The 15,943-nt window shown below is 44.4% G+C and overlaps 3 protein-coding genes across 7 annotated transcripts; 1 reads left to right on the top strand and 2 right to left on the bottom strand.

Moving 5' to 3' along the window:
- Nucleotides 1-29: 29 nt before the first annotated feature.
- On the bottom strand, nt 30-3,002 carry LOC105700477 (serine-rich adhesin for platelets). Of its 2 annotated transcripts, XM_012426316.1 has the most exons (3): nt 2,738-3,002; nt 2,362-2,670; nt 30-2,300 (listed from the first exon to the last, which is right to left on the bottom strand). In XM_012426316.1, exons 2-3 carry the CDS (start codon nt 2,634-2,636, stop codon nt 137-139), a joined length of 2,439 nt encoding a protein of 812 aa, XP_012281739.1. In that variant the 5' UTR covers nt 2,637-2,670; nt 2,738-3,002; the 3' UTR covers nt 30-136. The 2 variants fall into 2 exon arrangements, with proteins under 2 accessions (XP_012281739.1, XP_012281738.1); XM_012426315.1 differs by having other exon boundaries at nt 2,362-3,002.
- Nucleotides 3,003-5,318: 2,316 nt separating this feature from the next.
- On the bottom strand, nt 5,319-7,025 carry LOC105700484 (40S ribosomal protein S6). Its single transcript, XM_012426335.1, has 5 exons — nt 6,879-7,025; nt 6,322-6,526; nt 6,105-6,250; nt 5,654-5,854; nt 5,319-5,581 (listed from the first exon to the last, which is right to left on the bottom strand). Exons 1-5 carry the CDS (start codon nt 6,882-6,884, stop codon nt 5,381-5,383), a joined length of 759 nt encoding a protein of 252 aa, XP_012281758.1. The 5' UTR covers nt 6,885-7,025; the 3' UTR covers nt 5,319-5,380.
- A 204-nt stretch (nt 7,026-7,229) lies between these two features.
- Nucleotides 7,230-15,812, top strand: LOC105700623 (death-associated protein kinase 1). Of its 4 annotated transcripts, XM_012426646.2 has the most exons (20): nt 7,230-7,662; nt 7,920-7,998; nt 8,077-8,189; nt 8,267-8,427; nt 8,518-8,638; nt 8,721-9,021; nt 9,110-9,158; nt 9,669-9,785; nt 9,859-10,131; nt 10,201-10,383; nt 10,455-10,569; nt 10,629-10,820; nt 10,887-11,128; nt 11,815-11,904; nt 12,136-12,300; nt 12,373-12,591; nt 12,666-12,842; nt 12,906-13,199; nt 13,283-13,605; nt 13,790-15,812. In XM_012426646.2, exons 1-20 carry the CDS (start codon nt 7,620-7,622, stop codon nt 13,950-13,952), a joined length of 3,420 nt encoding a protein of 1,139 aa, XP_012282069.1. In that variant the 5' UTR covers nt 7,230-7,619; the 3' UTR covers nt 13,953-15,812. The 4 variants fall into 4 exon arrangements, with proteins under 4 accessions (XP_012282069.1, XP_012282070.1, XP_023290316.1 ...); XM_012426647.2 differs by lacking the exon at nt 11,815-11,904; XM_023434548.1 differs by having other exon boundaries at nt 10,629-11,128.
- Nucleotides 15,813-15,943: the final 131 nt, after the last annotated feature.

Below are 15,943 nucleotides of genomic sequence, written 5' to 3'. Positions count from 1 at the left end.
CGAGGTTTTAATTATTCCACGCCTACGGGTAGCCTCGTGGAGATTTATTTTACAATCAACCGACACGGGAACATGTAACGCATAATAGTTTTACAAGACAGGCACCCTGCCAGTTGCTTAAAAAATTATTAACTGGTCAACTCTCGCAAGCGATGGAGAACCGCAGGCAGAAGAAGACGAGCGTGCAGGTAAAACCGTAAACAAGAGCCAGGACATTTTTCCTTGAAATCGAGAGAACTCCTTGATACCCATACACGTCGTCGTCGTCTTCGAAAACCTCCGAACTATCCTTCCCATTTTTCCAGGACCTCTGCTCCTGATCGTCCTTCATTTTCGGAACCTCGAGTTCGGACTTCCTTGGTTCTAACTTCTCTGCCAACTCCGACAAGGATTTCGTCTCCGTTCCTGGATTCCTTCTTCCCAGGGTCTGGATACGAGGGTCCTGGACGGTCCTTTGGTCAATGAAATTCCTTCGATACAGACTGATCGTTTTGTGCAGGTTTTGGGCGTGCTCGGAGGTCCTTTCGAGTGCTATCACGATGTCCTTTGGCAATTGGCCCAGGTGGTTTATCCTCTGCAAGGTGCAGCTTTCAGTGCACCTGTCTTGACGAGCATCAGATGAAATCAAGGACGAGGATGAAATTTCATTCAGTGAGTCGTTCTCGAGGATATTCGGTGTATCTTCGCACGTTTCATTTTTTATCCCAGTTTCTTTTAACATTTTCGGTAAGTCTTGGTCGGTGGAAATTTCGACGGATTTTTTTGGACAGTGCTCGGTCTGGGTCATGGCGACTTTTATTGTGTTTGTGTTGAATGGCAGTTTAATCATAGTTGCATCGTATTGGCAATATGACTCGGTGCAAGTGTTTTTCTTATGACGAAGCGGCATCAGATTAGCTGTCACTCGTTTCGAGGTCATTATTTTTTCTCTAGATATTTCCTCGGTCTCGATTGAGACATCCACCGCTTTCAGACTCGTCTGAATCGACCGCTCTTGATAAAATTCTTTCGCGATAGTCCCGGAAGTGGTCGAGTGAATTAAATCTGGAACACAGGATATACTTGCATCTCTTCTGAATGTCGCTTCCTGGATGATTTTTCTCTCCAGAGATTCGGACCCTACCTTGTCATTTGATGGTCTGAAATCCAGAATACTAGGAATGCTACACGAGGTGCTTGCATCTTTCGTTAATTTTTCTTTAAGGGATCGCGATCCTAAATCCGGAGAGTCCCCTGAAAGTTTAGTTTCTCTCGCTGAGAAAAATCCCAAGTCTTTTTCGGACGACAAAATGGACACCATGGAGTCGTCCACCGACGTCTTGGAGTTCTTCCTCGACGAGGAATCTCCCTTTTCTTTCTCCATTTCCACGGCAGTCGAGAATCCCTTATCACTCCCTAAACGCGCGAAATTTTTTGACAACTCCACCGGCAATTTAAATCTCACCCCCAATTTCTTTCTGTCCAAACTTGCACTCGGATCATCTCCGAGGATCTCTCTCAAAAGCTGCAGAGACTTCGCGTGTCTATTTGGACATTTTTTCCTACTCGTCGATACGGAGTTTTCCAGCTTTCCCTGCTCTTCGGACTTGATCGAGGTTGATTTGCTCGAATTTTCGGAATTCGAGGTCGAGGTCAGGGAAGCTTGGCAGCATTTATTCGACCCAGCCTCTCCGATCGAACAACTCGAGCTGAATTCCGCGTTGCATTCCTCCGAGACCATGGAAGCAATTTTCGAGGTCGTATCCGAGACGATCTGGTCCAGGGATAAATTTTTCCCAGCATCCGCAGTGGACCTTGAAACACTTCCCCGAAGACTCGACGTCTCTTCAAAGTCCATTTCCTTTCGGGAATTTACGCTCCCCGGAGGGGAAATATTTACCGACCCCGATGGAAATAATTTTCCTCCACTCTCTACCTTATTAATTATCAAATTCCCTCCCGCCTCTTCCTCGGAAATCTTTAGAGGCCTCTTTATGATACTCTCCAAAATCTGCACGACTTTCGTCCTTTTCACTTTGCTGGCGGCGACGCGATCGAAATGCACCTCAACGTTCGAGTTGCACTCGGATGCACTTTTTGAGGCGAGGGATTTCCCCCTGGATAAGAAACTTCTCCGATCGTTAAAGGAATTTAATGGATCCTCTCCATCTGAGATTGTTATATCGGATCGGTCGCTCCTCGAGGAGGGCGTTTTCGCTCTAGTTGTCGAGTTCGGCGTTACATTTTTTAAATTTCCCTTTTCTTCAGCTCCTGGAAGACCCGCGACGAAATTTCCTGAGCCTTTTCTACCCCTGCTTTCCCTGGAAATTAAATATCAGAAGATGATAAACACCATGGAAATAATTTCCGTCTTAATCCTACCTTGCCGAATCGTTCTCTTTATTCTTGCTCGAAGTGGTCCTCTTCTCAGGATGCGCCATTTTGTTTGCAGGAATTTTCGCACTCCCTGCAGGTTTCCACGCGGGTTGCAAAGGTTCTCCATGTTTTCTCGGTTTCGTTGACTTGCTTCGTTCTCCGATATTATTGCAATTCTCATTTGATGCGACTATTTTCCCCGAGGTTTTCTCTTTCCTTAATTTATCCAGAGAGACTTTCCACTCGATCGAGGACTCCGAATCGTTCTTCGCGTGATGCATTTTCGGGCTTCTGGAAATATTTTTACAGCCGCTCCTGTTCGGGGGAGGAATTCTTAATTATTTCTCCCGTCATTAAGAAACCCTCTCCTAATTTTCAGGACCTATTAGAGTCGGGCGAGGTTCTCTTATCTCCAAAATTCCCCTGGGCAATTATCGGCTCCTCCTTGAGTTTCCTCGGTGTCTCCTCTTCGGCCAAAGTAATCACGTCTGAGATTAAATTCTGCACTCTTCTTCTTTGAATCTCTGAGGTGCGAACACCCTTCCCCTCGAACTGCACCTTTTTCTACGGATTTTAATAAATTCGTTATTAAAAAAATATATATACAATCCCTGCACTTTTAGTACAGGTCATACATTTCTAAGTAATCTTAGAATCCTGCGTCATACATCCCATTATGATTTTATGAAATTGTCGGAAAATCAATACCCTCGTGTATTAAATTTCTAACACGGGTTGACGAAATGTATAAATCTTACGAGATCACGGTATTTTTTTTTTTCCACCTGCCTTAAACAATCGCACCGGTGAGGTCTGAATTTTTTCGTGAACATTTTTCGACGCCCTTACGAGGCTCTTCTTCGTTGGTCCAGGACTTTCGTTTCTTCTCTTCGTCGTCGAGTTCTCCCAAAAGTAACTCTGCTTTTTTTTCTTCGGATCGCATCCCAACCACCCGAGGCGTTTTCCGGAAAAGGAGACGCGTTTTCCGGCTTTCCTTCCGGGGGGTTTCCGAAAACGAGATCGACGTTTCTTCTCGTCGAAGTTCCCCAGCTTCTGCTCTCTGTACTCCTTGAAGTCCAACTCGTCGACGAAGACGTTGGGGGAAGAAGAGACGAGGGTCGAATTCGTGGTTTCCGAGGGAGAAGGACGTTCCTCTCGAGATTTCTCGAAATAAGTGGAATGATCGCTGCGAAGCGACCTCCAGGACCTCGAAAAGGCGCTTCTCGGAGGATTTTCCATTCTCCTCGGAGAAACGTCGACGAAACTTCCCAGATTTCCATTTCCCAAAATCCCCGGCACACTTTTGGCTAAAAGATCCGAGTCAATTGTTTCATCCCCTCGATTTATTTCCCCAATTTTCGCGGATCTTTCAAGAGGACTTCCCTCCGGATTTTCCACCCGCAGGATGTTTAAATTTTCTTGGAAAGTCAGAATCTCGTCTAAAGGTTTCTCCCTGGAAACATCAAGGATCTTCATCCTTGCGTCGCATTTCCTTTCTGTGAATATGATCTCTTCTTTGAAGTTCTCCACGGAAGGATCTGCAGGATTCGCAGCGTCCTCCTTCAAGGATCCCACACTTATCCCATTTTGCAGAGGAATTATAAAAGTGGCGGATCGACATATGCCTTTTCCACTCGTCGAATTCTCCAAAGCTAGTTCTTTATTTATCAAGAACGTCTCCTCCCTCCTAGGCTCGTCAGGAAGTTCGACTTTGCAAATCAGATTTTCTTCGACATCGCGAGTGGGTCTGATGTTCTCTGGCTGGATTTTCTTTCCCAAGATTAAAGGATCACCCTTGATGTCCTTAACCGGTCTCGAAGGATCATCGAATTTCTCCCTTTTCAGACCGTTCGTGAAAATATTCTTACTGCTCCTAATCTCGGAACCGATGGACCATAATTCCTCCTCGAAGTTGATCAATTTAATCGGGGGTGATAAGAAGGGCTGGTCCTTCGTCGATGTCCTGGAAGGACGTTTCTCGTCGATCTCTTTGGTCAAGGATCGAGACCTCCTCCATTCTCTTGAAGCGTCCACAGACTCGGTGCTAAAATTCAATAAATCTCCGGCCTTCCTTTTTTCCAAATAGATCTCGACGAGTTCAGGCTTCGAGTCCTCCGATTTCCAGGAGTTTTTCGAAATCCTGTGGATGGTCGACATCGAGGAGGAGGTATTCTTTAATTTTGCCAAAATCGAAGCCCCGTTTGCGGAGTCCACAGGCGACATGTTTTGCATTTTATTAAATTTCGGGGACGCATAAATTAATCCACTTTGACTATCCGCCTCAAATTTAATTTGGCTGATTAGATTGTCATTGATAAATTTGATTTCATTAACGGGCGCGTTTTTACCGAAGGTATTCTCGATTCTGATGCTGCGAGGAATTTGCGCCTCGGTTTGTGAAGGACTTGCTTTCCTGGAGGATCTCGCGCAATTTTTCGCGCTTATCCAAAATCCTTCGAGATCGACGTCCTGATGGGCCTTTAGCGAAGGATCGTTTAAAAGGTTCTTTGATTTCCTCGGACCCTTTTGGACGCGTCCAACGAATTCGCTCCTTATTCCCAAGGATCTCGAAAGCTGGAGGTCGTTCAGCTTCCAAGACTGCAGAAGACAATTTGCGCGATGATTATGGAGTCCACTTTGTGGGAAAGTGCAGGTCTCGTGTCTTTGAGAGCTGTCCATCTCGAGAACTTTTCTGCGATATCGATCTACTTTACATGACTAGGAAAAAAAAAAAAAGAATTACAACCGTTTACCCTCCCTGATAGTCTACATAATTTCGCGTACTAGCGTGGAATTTTGGCAGGGAATAAATCGGAATACATTGACGTTCCACGGACGGTCTCGGTGGTCTTGTTTTGTTTTCAAAGCCTTCTCGATGAGTGACGTTTTATGTATCTCCTCTGGTTATCCGTAATTAATACATTAAAAATCAATTATTATGGTATTATTTAGAACACTTTAGACCCTGGGCATTAGAAACGGTGACCGAATTTATTAGATGTGATTATACATTGTAACGATCGAATCACTTCTGGGGTGCAGTGGGTGCGGACTGGTTCGATGATTTTGAGTCTCGCATGGAGGCACTGCGTCTTCGCTTAAGCTCTTCTTGACGTCTTGCCTTGGCCTCCTTTTGCCTCTGGGCTAGGAGTTTGGCGTATTCGGCAGCTTGTTCCTTGCGAGCCAAGCAGCGTCGCTTCTTCAAAGCTAGCCTATGTCTCTTCCTCTGTAAAATTCAAGGTTTTAATAGAGACCGGTCAGGCTGCGTGTTATAGATCGGATGAATAATGAAGCATACCTGAAGAGTAAGCGGAGTGATAAGACGCTGAATTTTAGGTGCCTTGTGACGTTCCTTTTTACCCTCTTTTTGAATCGGTCGCTTTACGACAAACTGACGCACATCATCTTGTTTGGAGAGATTGAAGAGCTTGCGGATCTTGCTAGCTCTCTTTGGTCCAAGGCGACGAGGCACATTAATGTCTGTCAATCCAGGAATTTCCTATGGAAAAGGTTTGGCTCATCAGATTTTTATAATGCCTTAATTGTAACGTTAGTGAGAATATTTAATTCTATGTACCATTCGTACACTGAGAAAAAGTGCAATTATAGACACAGTCTCCCAAATCAAAAAATGGAATTTAATATTCCATGCAAGTGAACGTCCCCAAGGGGGTCATTTCCCTTGGGCACTGCCTAGGCATGGAATATTTTATTTGTTCAAGTTTAATGCATTAAGAAGGTTACTTTACCTGTTCTCCCTTCTTCACGATAACTAATGCAAGGACCGATAAATTGGCATCGACGATGCATCCTCGAACAGATTTCCTTTTTCGCTCGCCGTTGCGACGAGGTCTATAGCACGAGTGTCCCTTTGACAACAGAAGGCGTACACGACCTATGCAGCGTTAATAAGAAATTAATAAACGGTCAGACCAGCAGTATGGCATTCTATTGCTATACACTAACCATTTGTCAGGACACCCTGTTTCATCGGGAAACCCTGTTTATCGTTCCCTCCAGATACCCGGACGACGTATCCTTTCCACTCATCACCAAGGGAGTCAGCTTCCACTTCGGCTCCCATACGCTTTTCATAAAAAATCCTGAGCTTGTGCTCATCAGAAATCTCGAACAGTTTCTGACATCCTGTCGCTGGATATGACACGTTAAGCTGGAAACGTTACAAGTTAAACACTTTACAGTACAGTAGTAAGTAATTTAGATGATGACCGTTTCAATGTGCACAACAAATACTCGTCGGTGTTGAATTTTATAAACGCGGTATTGAAGAAATCACTATCACGAAAGATAACTGATTTATAATTTACTAAGCTGCGTAAACAATACTAGACTCGTTGCCGACGAATTAACCTCAACTTTCTACAACACAAGTTTCCCCACAAAAATCACTGAAATTCTCAAGTATATGTACGCCGAAATATCTGTAAATATCCCGTCATCTTGTTAACGAAATCTTGCATTAGAAATATCCGCGGATTGTCGAAATATCCTCGGATTCGTACCTTCATGGTAACAGAACTTAAGCCGTGCCACGAGCCATGGAAGAGAAGGGTCTCGCCGATGAATTCGGACGAGACTAGAAGGTAGTTTTTGAGCGAAAGGTGGAATCACTTTTGCCATACTACCACCATCGTCCGCGTATGACGCCACTGGTTAGTTAGTTAGAGAATTCGATCGAGAGAGGTCCCACTTTTTCGAAATAAGAATCGAAATTCCTCACCTACCGATCTCTATTCCCATGATCTATGACTAGGCAATCGCGGATAAATATTTACATTAGATAAATCTAGATAAATCCATTTAAACGGAATATCCCAGAGATAAGATACTTAAGTAAAGAGTTACCCCAAAAAGGGAGCCGACATAACACAAGTGATTCGATGAAGGGAATGTGGGAAAAATGCTGATTTTAGCAGACTGAAATTGAGAGAATCTAAGGATTCGGTGCTGAAATAAAAAGACATCAGGAAGTAGTTACTCTGCCATTTTATCGTGATCACAGAGCTTGGGAAGAAAGTCTTAAAAAAAAGAAAAAAAGAATTCGAGAACGATTCCTCGCGAGGTGGCGCACTCTAGCAGAGGTTCGGGCCGGAGGATTCCCGTTTTCCTTCCTGGTCGTGTCTATCGATTGCGTGCGTGGGGTGGCCGGCATGGCAGAGGTCGACGAATATCAGGATTTTCATAACGGCTCACCGGGAAGTTAGAGCCGTCACCGGAGAGAAAATGTTGCTCGGGATCGAGAGATGATGCCGGGCTCGTCTCCACAGACGGTGACTTCCAACGGCGGTAAATATCCCTCTCTCCCGTTCCTCTTCCGCATTTCACAGGAAGAATCGTAAAAGTTGACAGATGTGCACGGCCAGCGGTTGTTTAGCAACCGCCTTACAATTTGAAAATTCCCTCCTCGCTTTTGTAATCTCAAACACCCTCGAATTCTCAATATCTTTCTTGCCGAACCATCGTCGCCTGAGAATTGATTTTCATTGTGTTGCTCGAATCGTTGCTCTTGTTTATCATGGGGTTTTTTATTTTTAACAATGCAGGACCCGAGTGGGATACGCTGATGGAAGTTCACCACGAGCCAATAGAGAAGAACTATGTCCTGCACGAAGAAATCGGCAAGTGAGTTGTCATATGTATTTGCAACTTTGCTAATATCAATTATTAGGAGCTCGTAATGGAACTTTTCTTCCACTGCAGGGGTCAGTTTGCAGTGGTTCGAAAATGTACAGAAATCAAGACAGGTGCTGTATTCGCGGCTAAGATTATGCGAAAGAAAAGGGTGGCTAGAGGCGTGGCTGCTGCTGACATAGGTGAGTCTGGGGCAAAAGGATTATCGTGTCACATTTTTATTTCATGCTTATAATTTAATTTATATTTTTCCTTTAAGCGAGAGAAGCTGGCTTGTTGGCACGTCTGAGACACCCTAATATCGTTTCGTTACATAAAGTAGTTGACACTGGCACAACGGTCGTGTTGGTGCTAGAACTTATTTCTGGTGGAGAATTGTTTCATTGGAATCCATCGGGTGAAACAGAGGCTGCGCATGTGGTTTGTTCTAACGGTTTCGACTTGGCTAGGATAATTGTCCTATCCAGCTGCTACTATGTTGGAAAAACTAATTACATTGTATCCTTTTAGGTAAGGCAGGTGTTAATGGCGCTATGTCATTTACATTCCCATCAAGTGGCCCACCTGGACATAAAACCAGAAAACATACTTCTTTCGACACCTCCGCCGATGCCTAGCATAAAACTGATAGGTAATTGTGCAGTTGCAGCGCTTTCTTGAGTTTAATTTGATGACAAAGCATCGAAGCCACCCGCCACCTTTTACGGTTACAGATTTAGGTTTGTCTCACCGATTGACCCCCGGTTCGGAACACCGTGCCTTGTTCGGCACTGCTGAATTTGTGGCTCCAGAAATAGTGAACTATGAGCCCTTAAGCTTGGGAACCGATCTCTGGGCAGTTGGTGTTTTAACTTATATTCTCTTAAGCGGGGCATCACCTTTCCTCGGGGAGAACAAGCAAGAGACCTATGCAAACGTGGCGGCATGTCAGTATCAATTTGACGAAGAGTACTTCAGTTCGGTGTCAGTAATTGCCAAGGATTTCATTCGATCTTTGTTGATCAAAGATCCGAAGTAAGTCCATCGCGAATATCGCGGTTAATAATTTTTTTCTTAATTTTATTCAACGAACGCTGTACGAAAACTCATTGTTTTATTTCAGGGAGAGGGGAAGTGCAGAGTCGTGCCTTAAACATCCTTGGATCCTTGCGGTGCGTTCCTGAGACTGTTCTAAAATACATTCCTTACAAAATACATTCGTTACCTGACGCTAACTATAGCGTACTTGTAAAGTTACTTCGTATGTCACGGATACGAAGCACTTGCTGTATAATATATGTGAATATAAGTCAGCAATGCAAGAATTTTTCTTTAACGCGACAAACACACACCTCAATAACAGTTAGATGTGCGACAGCTACTGGCAGTGTTAACTAATTAACATTTACACTCCGCTGCTCGAGTACATGTAGACTTAAAATAGACGTTCACATTGCGCAATCATCAAATCGCTCTAAAGATCGTTTGCACAACGAAGGTCAGTAGTTGCCGATGCACGCAAAATTCCATTAACAGCATTTCAAGGCCGCTCCTTGGAATTACTGCCACATCAGCTAAACTGCCTTACATTCTTTCGATATTATGTCTCCGTCCCTCTTAAAATATATGCTTCAGTGCTTTCTCCGATTTAATAACTATTCAATTTAAAAATTATTCTTCAGGAATCTGAAAGCTGTCATGGTCTTGGATCAGCTGTAATTAGCGCAGTAAAACGTGGCTGTGTCGAGTCGGTGTCTCAATTACTTCAGCAGGGAGCACCGTTGAATGCTAAAGATGCGGTAAACCGTTAATACAATTTTTTTCAACTACTCCAGCATAATGTGTGAACTATATCGATAACTGATATTTCAGAAGGAAGATACCCTTTTACATTTAGCATGTGAGGTCGGAGACGAAGGAATAGCTTCCCTTCTTATAGACAGCGGAGCTGAATTAGATGCAGCGAATAAAATGGGTCTGACACCACTGCACGTAGCATCTAGACATGGACACATCAACCTGGTACGACTTTTGTGTCTTGCTGGGTGCAATGTAGACAAATCAAACAAAGGAATTCGTGCTGATGTGACAGCGATCAAGTATGGTCATCAGGACATTGCCAGTTTATTAGACAAGCTCAGGAATGTGAGTTACGTGCCTACAATTTCACTGCCGAATATCTAACTTGATATATCCATAAATATAATTTTACAGCCGATGCATCGAGAAAATTATATAAAACAGTTGCAACCAACTCATCGAGCAATTGATCGGCTGCACATAAGACTGTTAGGCCACTGTGCTTCGGGGAAAAGTTCTCTTGTGAGTTCGTTAAAGTCTGGCATTTTCAGTTTTGGATTCTTCCGAAGGTCCAAAAGTCAAAATTGTACGATGAAGGTAAATCAGTAATTAAATTGTCCAATGATAAGGATGTTCATAACAATTGCTCATGAGAAATTTATGTTTAGAGGGAGCCAAGTATTGAGTTAGACGTAACTAGTAAACATGGGTCGCTCAGTTTTGAATACAGCGACAGCGAATATGAAGGTACCGTTGGGGTAGAATGGAGTCGAGGGAATGTAGGTAAGAGCTCATATGTTTCCCTTTGTTGTTCAGTTCTTAACTTCTCCATCATTTTTCAGGAGGTGAATGTGTATTCTGGGAGATGTGCGGCCGCGAAGAATTTCTTACATCATATCACTACGTTTTAACCTTTCAACAACCAGCGGTCCATCTTGTAACGATAAGTCTGAGAGAACCCATCACCGTTCAGTTACAGCAAGCAAGATTTTGGCTCCGATTCATTCTAGATCGAGTTCCTCCACACAATATCGGTAAGAGAACAGTAAATATATTTTTTCCATTGTATATAACCCCTAATGTATTCTTTGTCGGTGAAGGCTTTGGAGGCAAGTGCACCGATATCAAAGTAATTCTTGTGGGAACTTACGCTCCGGAACCACTGGCGCCAGGTTCCAATGGATCTGCTCTCCTGGCACCATTGCTGCCGTTCCTACAAGAATTTTCACCAATTCTTGGAGAAGAACCCTTGACGGTGGCTCTGGATGCAACCAACCCTTCGAGTCCTGGCCTGAAGCAGCTTAGGTCATACTTGACCAATGCAAGAATGGAGTTCCTCGAGGTGAAACCACAATTCTGATAATCTCCCTTATCGGCTCTGGAAAAGAATCATTAATTCCTCTGAATTCTTTTGATTTAATCGAAGCCAAGTTCTAAAGTCTCTGAGATCCGTACTTCCCATGTAATCTGAACTCGTGTCTCTTCGCAAACCCACTTCGAAGTATGCTAGCAAATGCACGACTCACGGCATGGTTCGGTACTTGCTTTCGAGAACAGGTTCATTTTGTGCTGAAACGAATGGAGTATGTGAGCTTTCATAAACTATCATGAATCACAATGAAGAACTCGTTTGCAAACTTTTGGTGATTTCGTAAAATGTCTGGTTCCCGCCTTTCCTCCGTCGAACTTTCGGAGGAAGACGTGACTCCATATATATATACATATATATACATATATTGCCTTGAAACATTTATACAGTGCATGGTCTATTTAACCGTTTAAAACCAGTTTGTTTCGTTAAAACGATTGTGCCCTTTGTCTCCTATTTGCTGTGTCCCTTTGGACTGGATTAAACAACGGGGAGGAAAATGTGCAGCTTGATGGTAAAGAACTCGGTACAGGTGTACATGACATACACATGGTCTTCGATGGGTCGAAAGAAATTGATGTTAACTTATTTCCGTTACTATTTCTGTGGTCGTGGAACTTTACTGACTGCAGCCTTAATGCATGCAACGCATGATGTAGGATGGACCGGAGATCACATCGGGTAATCATCGACGTGACGTGTCTTGTGCCGCAGCCTCATACGTGCCCCTGGCGAATCTTGACAAACAGGTCGATCCATTTCTCATTAATCTCATTAACAAGTGACGCGTTATTTGACGTACATACCTCGCGTAGAAGCTTTGTGCATTGCCCCGTAATTGTATGTGCATTTCTCTGAAACGTATATTAAACGATTAACATATGCACACGTATATTTACAATCTATAGAATCTTGCATCGGTGTGGTATTTCATAGCCTCTGGAAGGTCTACGATGGTCCTTACGATGTACTCATTTCAGGGCGCCATGGTGTGGACCGGTCTACTCGAAGCATGGAGAACATACATCCAGGCTCTCGAAGATCCTCCGGTGATGCTCACTCTCCAGGAGTTCCTCGCAGAGGTTAGGAAGATCAATCCTCTGGTATCGCTGGAACATTGTAGGCAACTTTTGCAGCAGTTGCAGGTATCGATTTAATTTTTATGTGAGATTTTTTCCTCCAATCTTTCCTACATTCAATTGACATTTCTTTATCAGACTTTAGGGGAATGCTTGGTTCTGTCCTCCGAACTGGTGGTTCTGAGTCCTGAATGGTTGTGGAAAGATGTGATCGGTTGGCAGCTGAGTCCGGAACAGAGAGGCAGGCTTGGAGGACGGACCACCGGAGTCTACACTTTGGAAGACTTCCAAGCTAGATGTCCTTGTCCTGCGGGACAGGCTTTGCAAGCTCTGCAAGCAGTGGATCTCTGCGTACCGGTACGCCATGAAAGAAAGAAATTCATCGTTGACCCTTACCTTCTTCCAAACTGCTTCAACATTTTCCATTACAGTGTGAGGTTGATGAAGACGAGGTGGAATTTGAAATTCCTTGCCTGAACCTGGTGGAGCGACTCCCAGGATTATGGGAACCTTGGAAACAGAGTTCATCGCAGCCTCATGCCGGGCTTCGCCTTCGACCATCGGAAGCTCCCCTCTACCACCTGTCCCCCGTATTCCCCCATCTTCAGGTAAACGAGTATTGACAAAAAGTTCCTAAAGTAACAACTGCTTAAAAGTACCTCGCCTTCCAGGCCCAGCTAAGGAGGATTACTCAATCCTGGGACCCGAGTGAGTCAGATTTGTATCAATGGTGGCGGGGATCGAAGCTCTGTGCAGGACCCTGCGAATCCCTGGTAACTTTTGAAGAGGAAGAGCAGGGATACATCGAGGTCAGAGTTCGCGGGCCTCGTGGGACAGGTGCCCAGTGTTCGGCACTTCTTGGAGTGGTCCTCGACGCGATAGACTGCAGCGTGGAGAACGTTGCTCCAGGGATGCTGCTCGAGCGCCACTGGCTGAGCCCCAGCCAACTGCGCGACTACGACGAGGTCGTCCATCACTCGGTCTTTAAACAATCGTCTACCTGATATCTATTTAAACCTTCAACTAACGAAATGTTTCTTACACCCAGGTGATACATTCCTGGGAGCCATCGGTGCTCCTCTCGGCGCTGCTGGAGAAGAGCTTGGAGGAGGCGCGCTTCAAGAACCCGTTCAATGGGAAACAGGAAAGCGTCTGGGAGATCGTGGGATGTGGCATGCCCCTGCCGGAAGGCTTCGTCCCAGGGCCTCGTCAGTCGGTGAAGAACATAAAGCCTGCAATTCAGAGAAGACTGGCCCAAATGCTCGATCCACCAGACCCTCAGGGTAGGGACTGGTGTCTGCTGGCCGTTAGGCTGGGACTGGGAGACCGCGTGGCGCAGCTCGACAGCACTGCAGACAGTCCTACTCTTAGGTAGTTATCTGCTCCAGCTACATCCCGAAACATTTAACCCATTGCCGTACAAATTAGCTTCACAAAATCAAAATTCTGATCCCGAGTCCGACTCATCAAAGTACGGCAAGGGGTTAATCAGTTCCTCAGCTTCCCCGGACAATGTTTGACGCGCTATTTCACCCGTGACAATTTCGTTTCGCAGACTGCTAGGCTGTGCCAACTCGGAGTGCAGCATCGGCACCCTGGTCCAGCAACTTCGGGCACTGGGGCGCGAAGACACCGTCCGATTGTTACTTTCGCACACATCGATTCACGTGCTCTCTGTGTCGGGCGACTCCGAGACCGGGTCGAACCTCTCGAGATGACGCTCTCGTCGCCGGGTGATAACTACTTTTTAGCTTCTTTTCTAACGAATTCTAAATCACACCGAGTATTTAAACGAATTTGCCAAAGCGCTGAACGGTTCCGCCCATTACCTCCGTGAATCTGAAGGAAGAGAACCTCGGACGTAACCGTTGATTTCCTCCGATGATTCCTGTACATCGACTGTTGATTAGTATTTTATTGCTAGGAATCGACCATTTTGAATCCTTCGTTTTCCTTTTATTTCTTATTTTCTCTCTCTGTGTGTGTGTGTGTTTTTTTTATTTTGGTTCTTTAAGTCGTCGAGACTGGGTTTATAGTACAGCAACGAGGTGCTCGATCGTTTAAGCGTTTCATTGGTGACTTTGTTCTATCACTGCCTATGTAGCGAATAACGTTTGCAGCAGGCTAAGCACTCGCCTCGCGTTTCGTTTACCGAAGGTTATTGTACTTACGTGCTTCTTGCATATTTATATACGTTAAGACGCGCAGGTGGCAATGAGCAACGCCATCCGGGGAGCGAAAGGCAGGAGCTGCATAATCACTACTTTAAGGATTTATCGCTTGGTACGATTATTCATTGCGTAGTGTTTCGTACTTAAATCACTAATGTTATCGCCTTCGCCATGTGCCATGATATATCACTGTTTGCTCATTATCTACTGGCGTAACGTCGAACACTTTTTACCGCGGCTTTGCGAGCGTCGTCGGGCTGTTTAGGAATGATTAATTCGCTTAGGCCATGGACAGGTACATTTGGTTACCGTTGATCTTACAAACTGTGCATATCAGCTGATCCCTCGACGCTCATTCGTTTCTTTGTCCCGGGGTATATTCCTACTTTGGAGAAATCAATTATTTTTCTTATTTCGAGGATTAATCGAGTGCAAATGTGCCTGCCTCGCGGAGTAACTCTCCTTAGCGTGCGGACGAAAAGCCGGTGGATTTATTGCTCTTGTGTGTGCGTGTGCGTGTCGCCTTATCCTTGCCGACTCGGGTGAACAGAGACAAGTAGCTGTTTACGAGGAATACAATTTAAGGGCTCGACGAGAGGTCGTACCGTTTAAGCAACCGTAAAGCGTCGTTTCCTTCGACCTGACAAAGCAACACACAGGAAGAACACATTCGTCCAAATTGCTCCATCGACCTCTGTATAAGATATTTATCGACATTTTTCGGACACGAGAAATCTCAGCCGTACTTCGACTATGTGAAAAGTGCCAAAGAATAGGTGATAGTCAATATTTAATCTGACTGATCGGCACCAAGAGACCACTTCTATCGGACCGCAGACTTTGAAATTCGTCGGTCGTTACTGTTATATATNTATATATATCAGGAATTTCACGCGTGGATGCGATTTTCTGGCTCGTAATTAGAACCTCTCGTCACGCACTTTCCAACCACGTGACCAGAAACTGTTCGTACTGGCGAAGTTAGGTAACTTTGATAAAAGACTAATCTCTTATACAAGCGTTTCTCTACTCATATCGTGGAACTCTAATTTCTTGTGATATAGCTTAATTAATCAGCTTGCGATGTCAGTCGCATCGACGGAACAGGAAAGTATCTTCTAGGCTGTACTCGCTGCATTTACAAGTAATGTAATTATTACTACGATAACGAGGGCTTTCTTCGAGTGTCCGCAATGTATTCGTCTCTTTTCCGACACTTTCCTTTTATATATACATATACATACATATATATATACAAGTAAGAGCACCGATTCATCGAGATGAAACGTCGGAATGATTTCTCACTAATACACGATGGCACAACGTGATTGTTTACCGAAGAACTTTATATTTATTCGCATATAATTGTGTACTAAGGAGTGTACGAGACGTAATAAAAGCACGTATTACGCCCTTCGACGTGAGACATTGTCAGTTATCTCGGTCTTTTAACACTTAGGATTGTCGCTTTGAGATGCACTGAAATGCTTACATCACAAAGACAAAAAGAAATTATAAGAAATTTTTTTTAACGCCGT

Source organism: Orussus abietinus, unplaced genomic scaffold, assembly GCF_000612105.2.
Source record: "Orussus abietinus isolate OABI.00-Male unplaced genomic scaffold, Oabi_2.0 scaffold2, whole genome shotgun sequence".
Classification (NCBI taxonomy): domain Eukaryota; kingdom Metazoa; phylum Arthropoda; class Insecta; order Hymenoptera; family Orussidae; genus Orussus; species Orussus abietinus.
This window is presented reverse-complemented; position numbering and strand designations above follow the sequence as displayed.

What these genes read in the sequence shown, in the direction of transcription:
- LOC105700477 (XM_012426315.1), bottom strand. Translation starts at nt 2,636, where the DNA reads ATGCATCACGCGAAGAACGATTCGGAGTCCTCGATCGAGTGGAAAGTC. An exon ending in AAAGAGAACGATTCGGCAAG is followed by an intron (nt 2,301 to 2,361) that starts GTAGGATTAAGA and finishes TTTAATTTCCAG; the next exon opens with GGAAAGCAGGGGTAGAAAAG.
- LOC105700484 (XM_012426335.1), bottom strand. An exon ending in ACAGGGTGTCCTGACAAATG is followed by an intron (nt 6,251 to 6,321) that starts GTTAGTGTATAG and finishes AACGCTGCATAG; the next exon opens with GTCGTGTACGCCTTCTGTTG. An exon ending in TCGTGAAGAAGGGAGAACAG is followed by an intron (nt 5,855 to 6,104) that starts GTAAAGTAACCT and finishes CCTTTTCCATAG; the next exon opens with GAAATTCCTGGATTGACAGA.
- LOC105700623 (XM_023434548.1), top strand. Translation starts at nt 7,620, where the DNA reads ATGATGCCGGGCTCGTCTCCACAGACGGTGACTTCCAACGGCG. An exon ending in GACGGTGACTTCCAACGGCG is followed by an intron (nt 7,663 to 7,919) that starts GTAAATATCCCT and finishes TTAACAATGCAG; the next exon opens with GACCCGAGTGGGATACGCTG. An exon ending in TGGCGAATCTTGACAAACAG is followed by an intron (nt 11,905 to 12,135) that starts GTCGATCCATTT and finishes TACTCATTTCAG; the next exon opens with GGCGCCATGGTGTGGACCGG.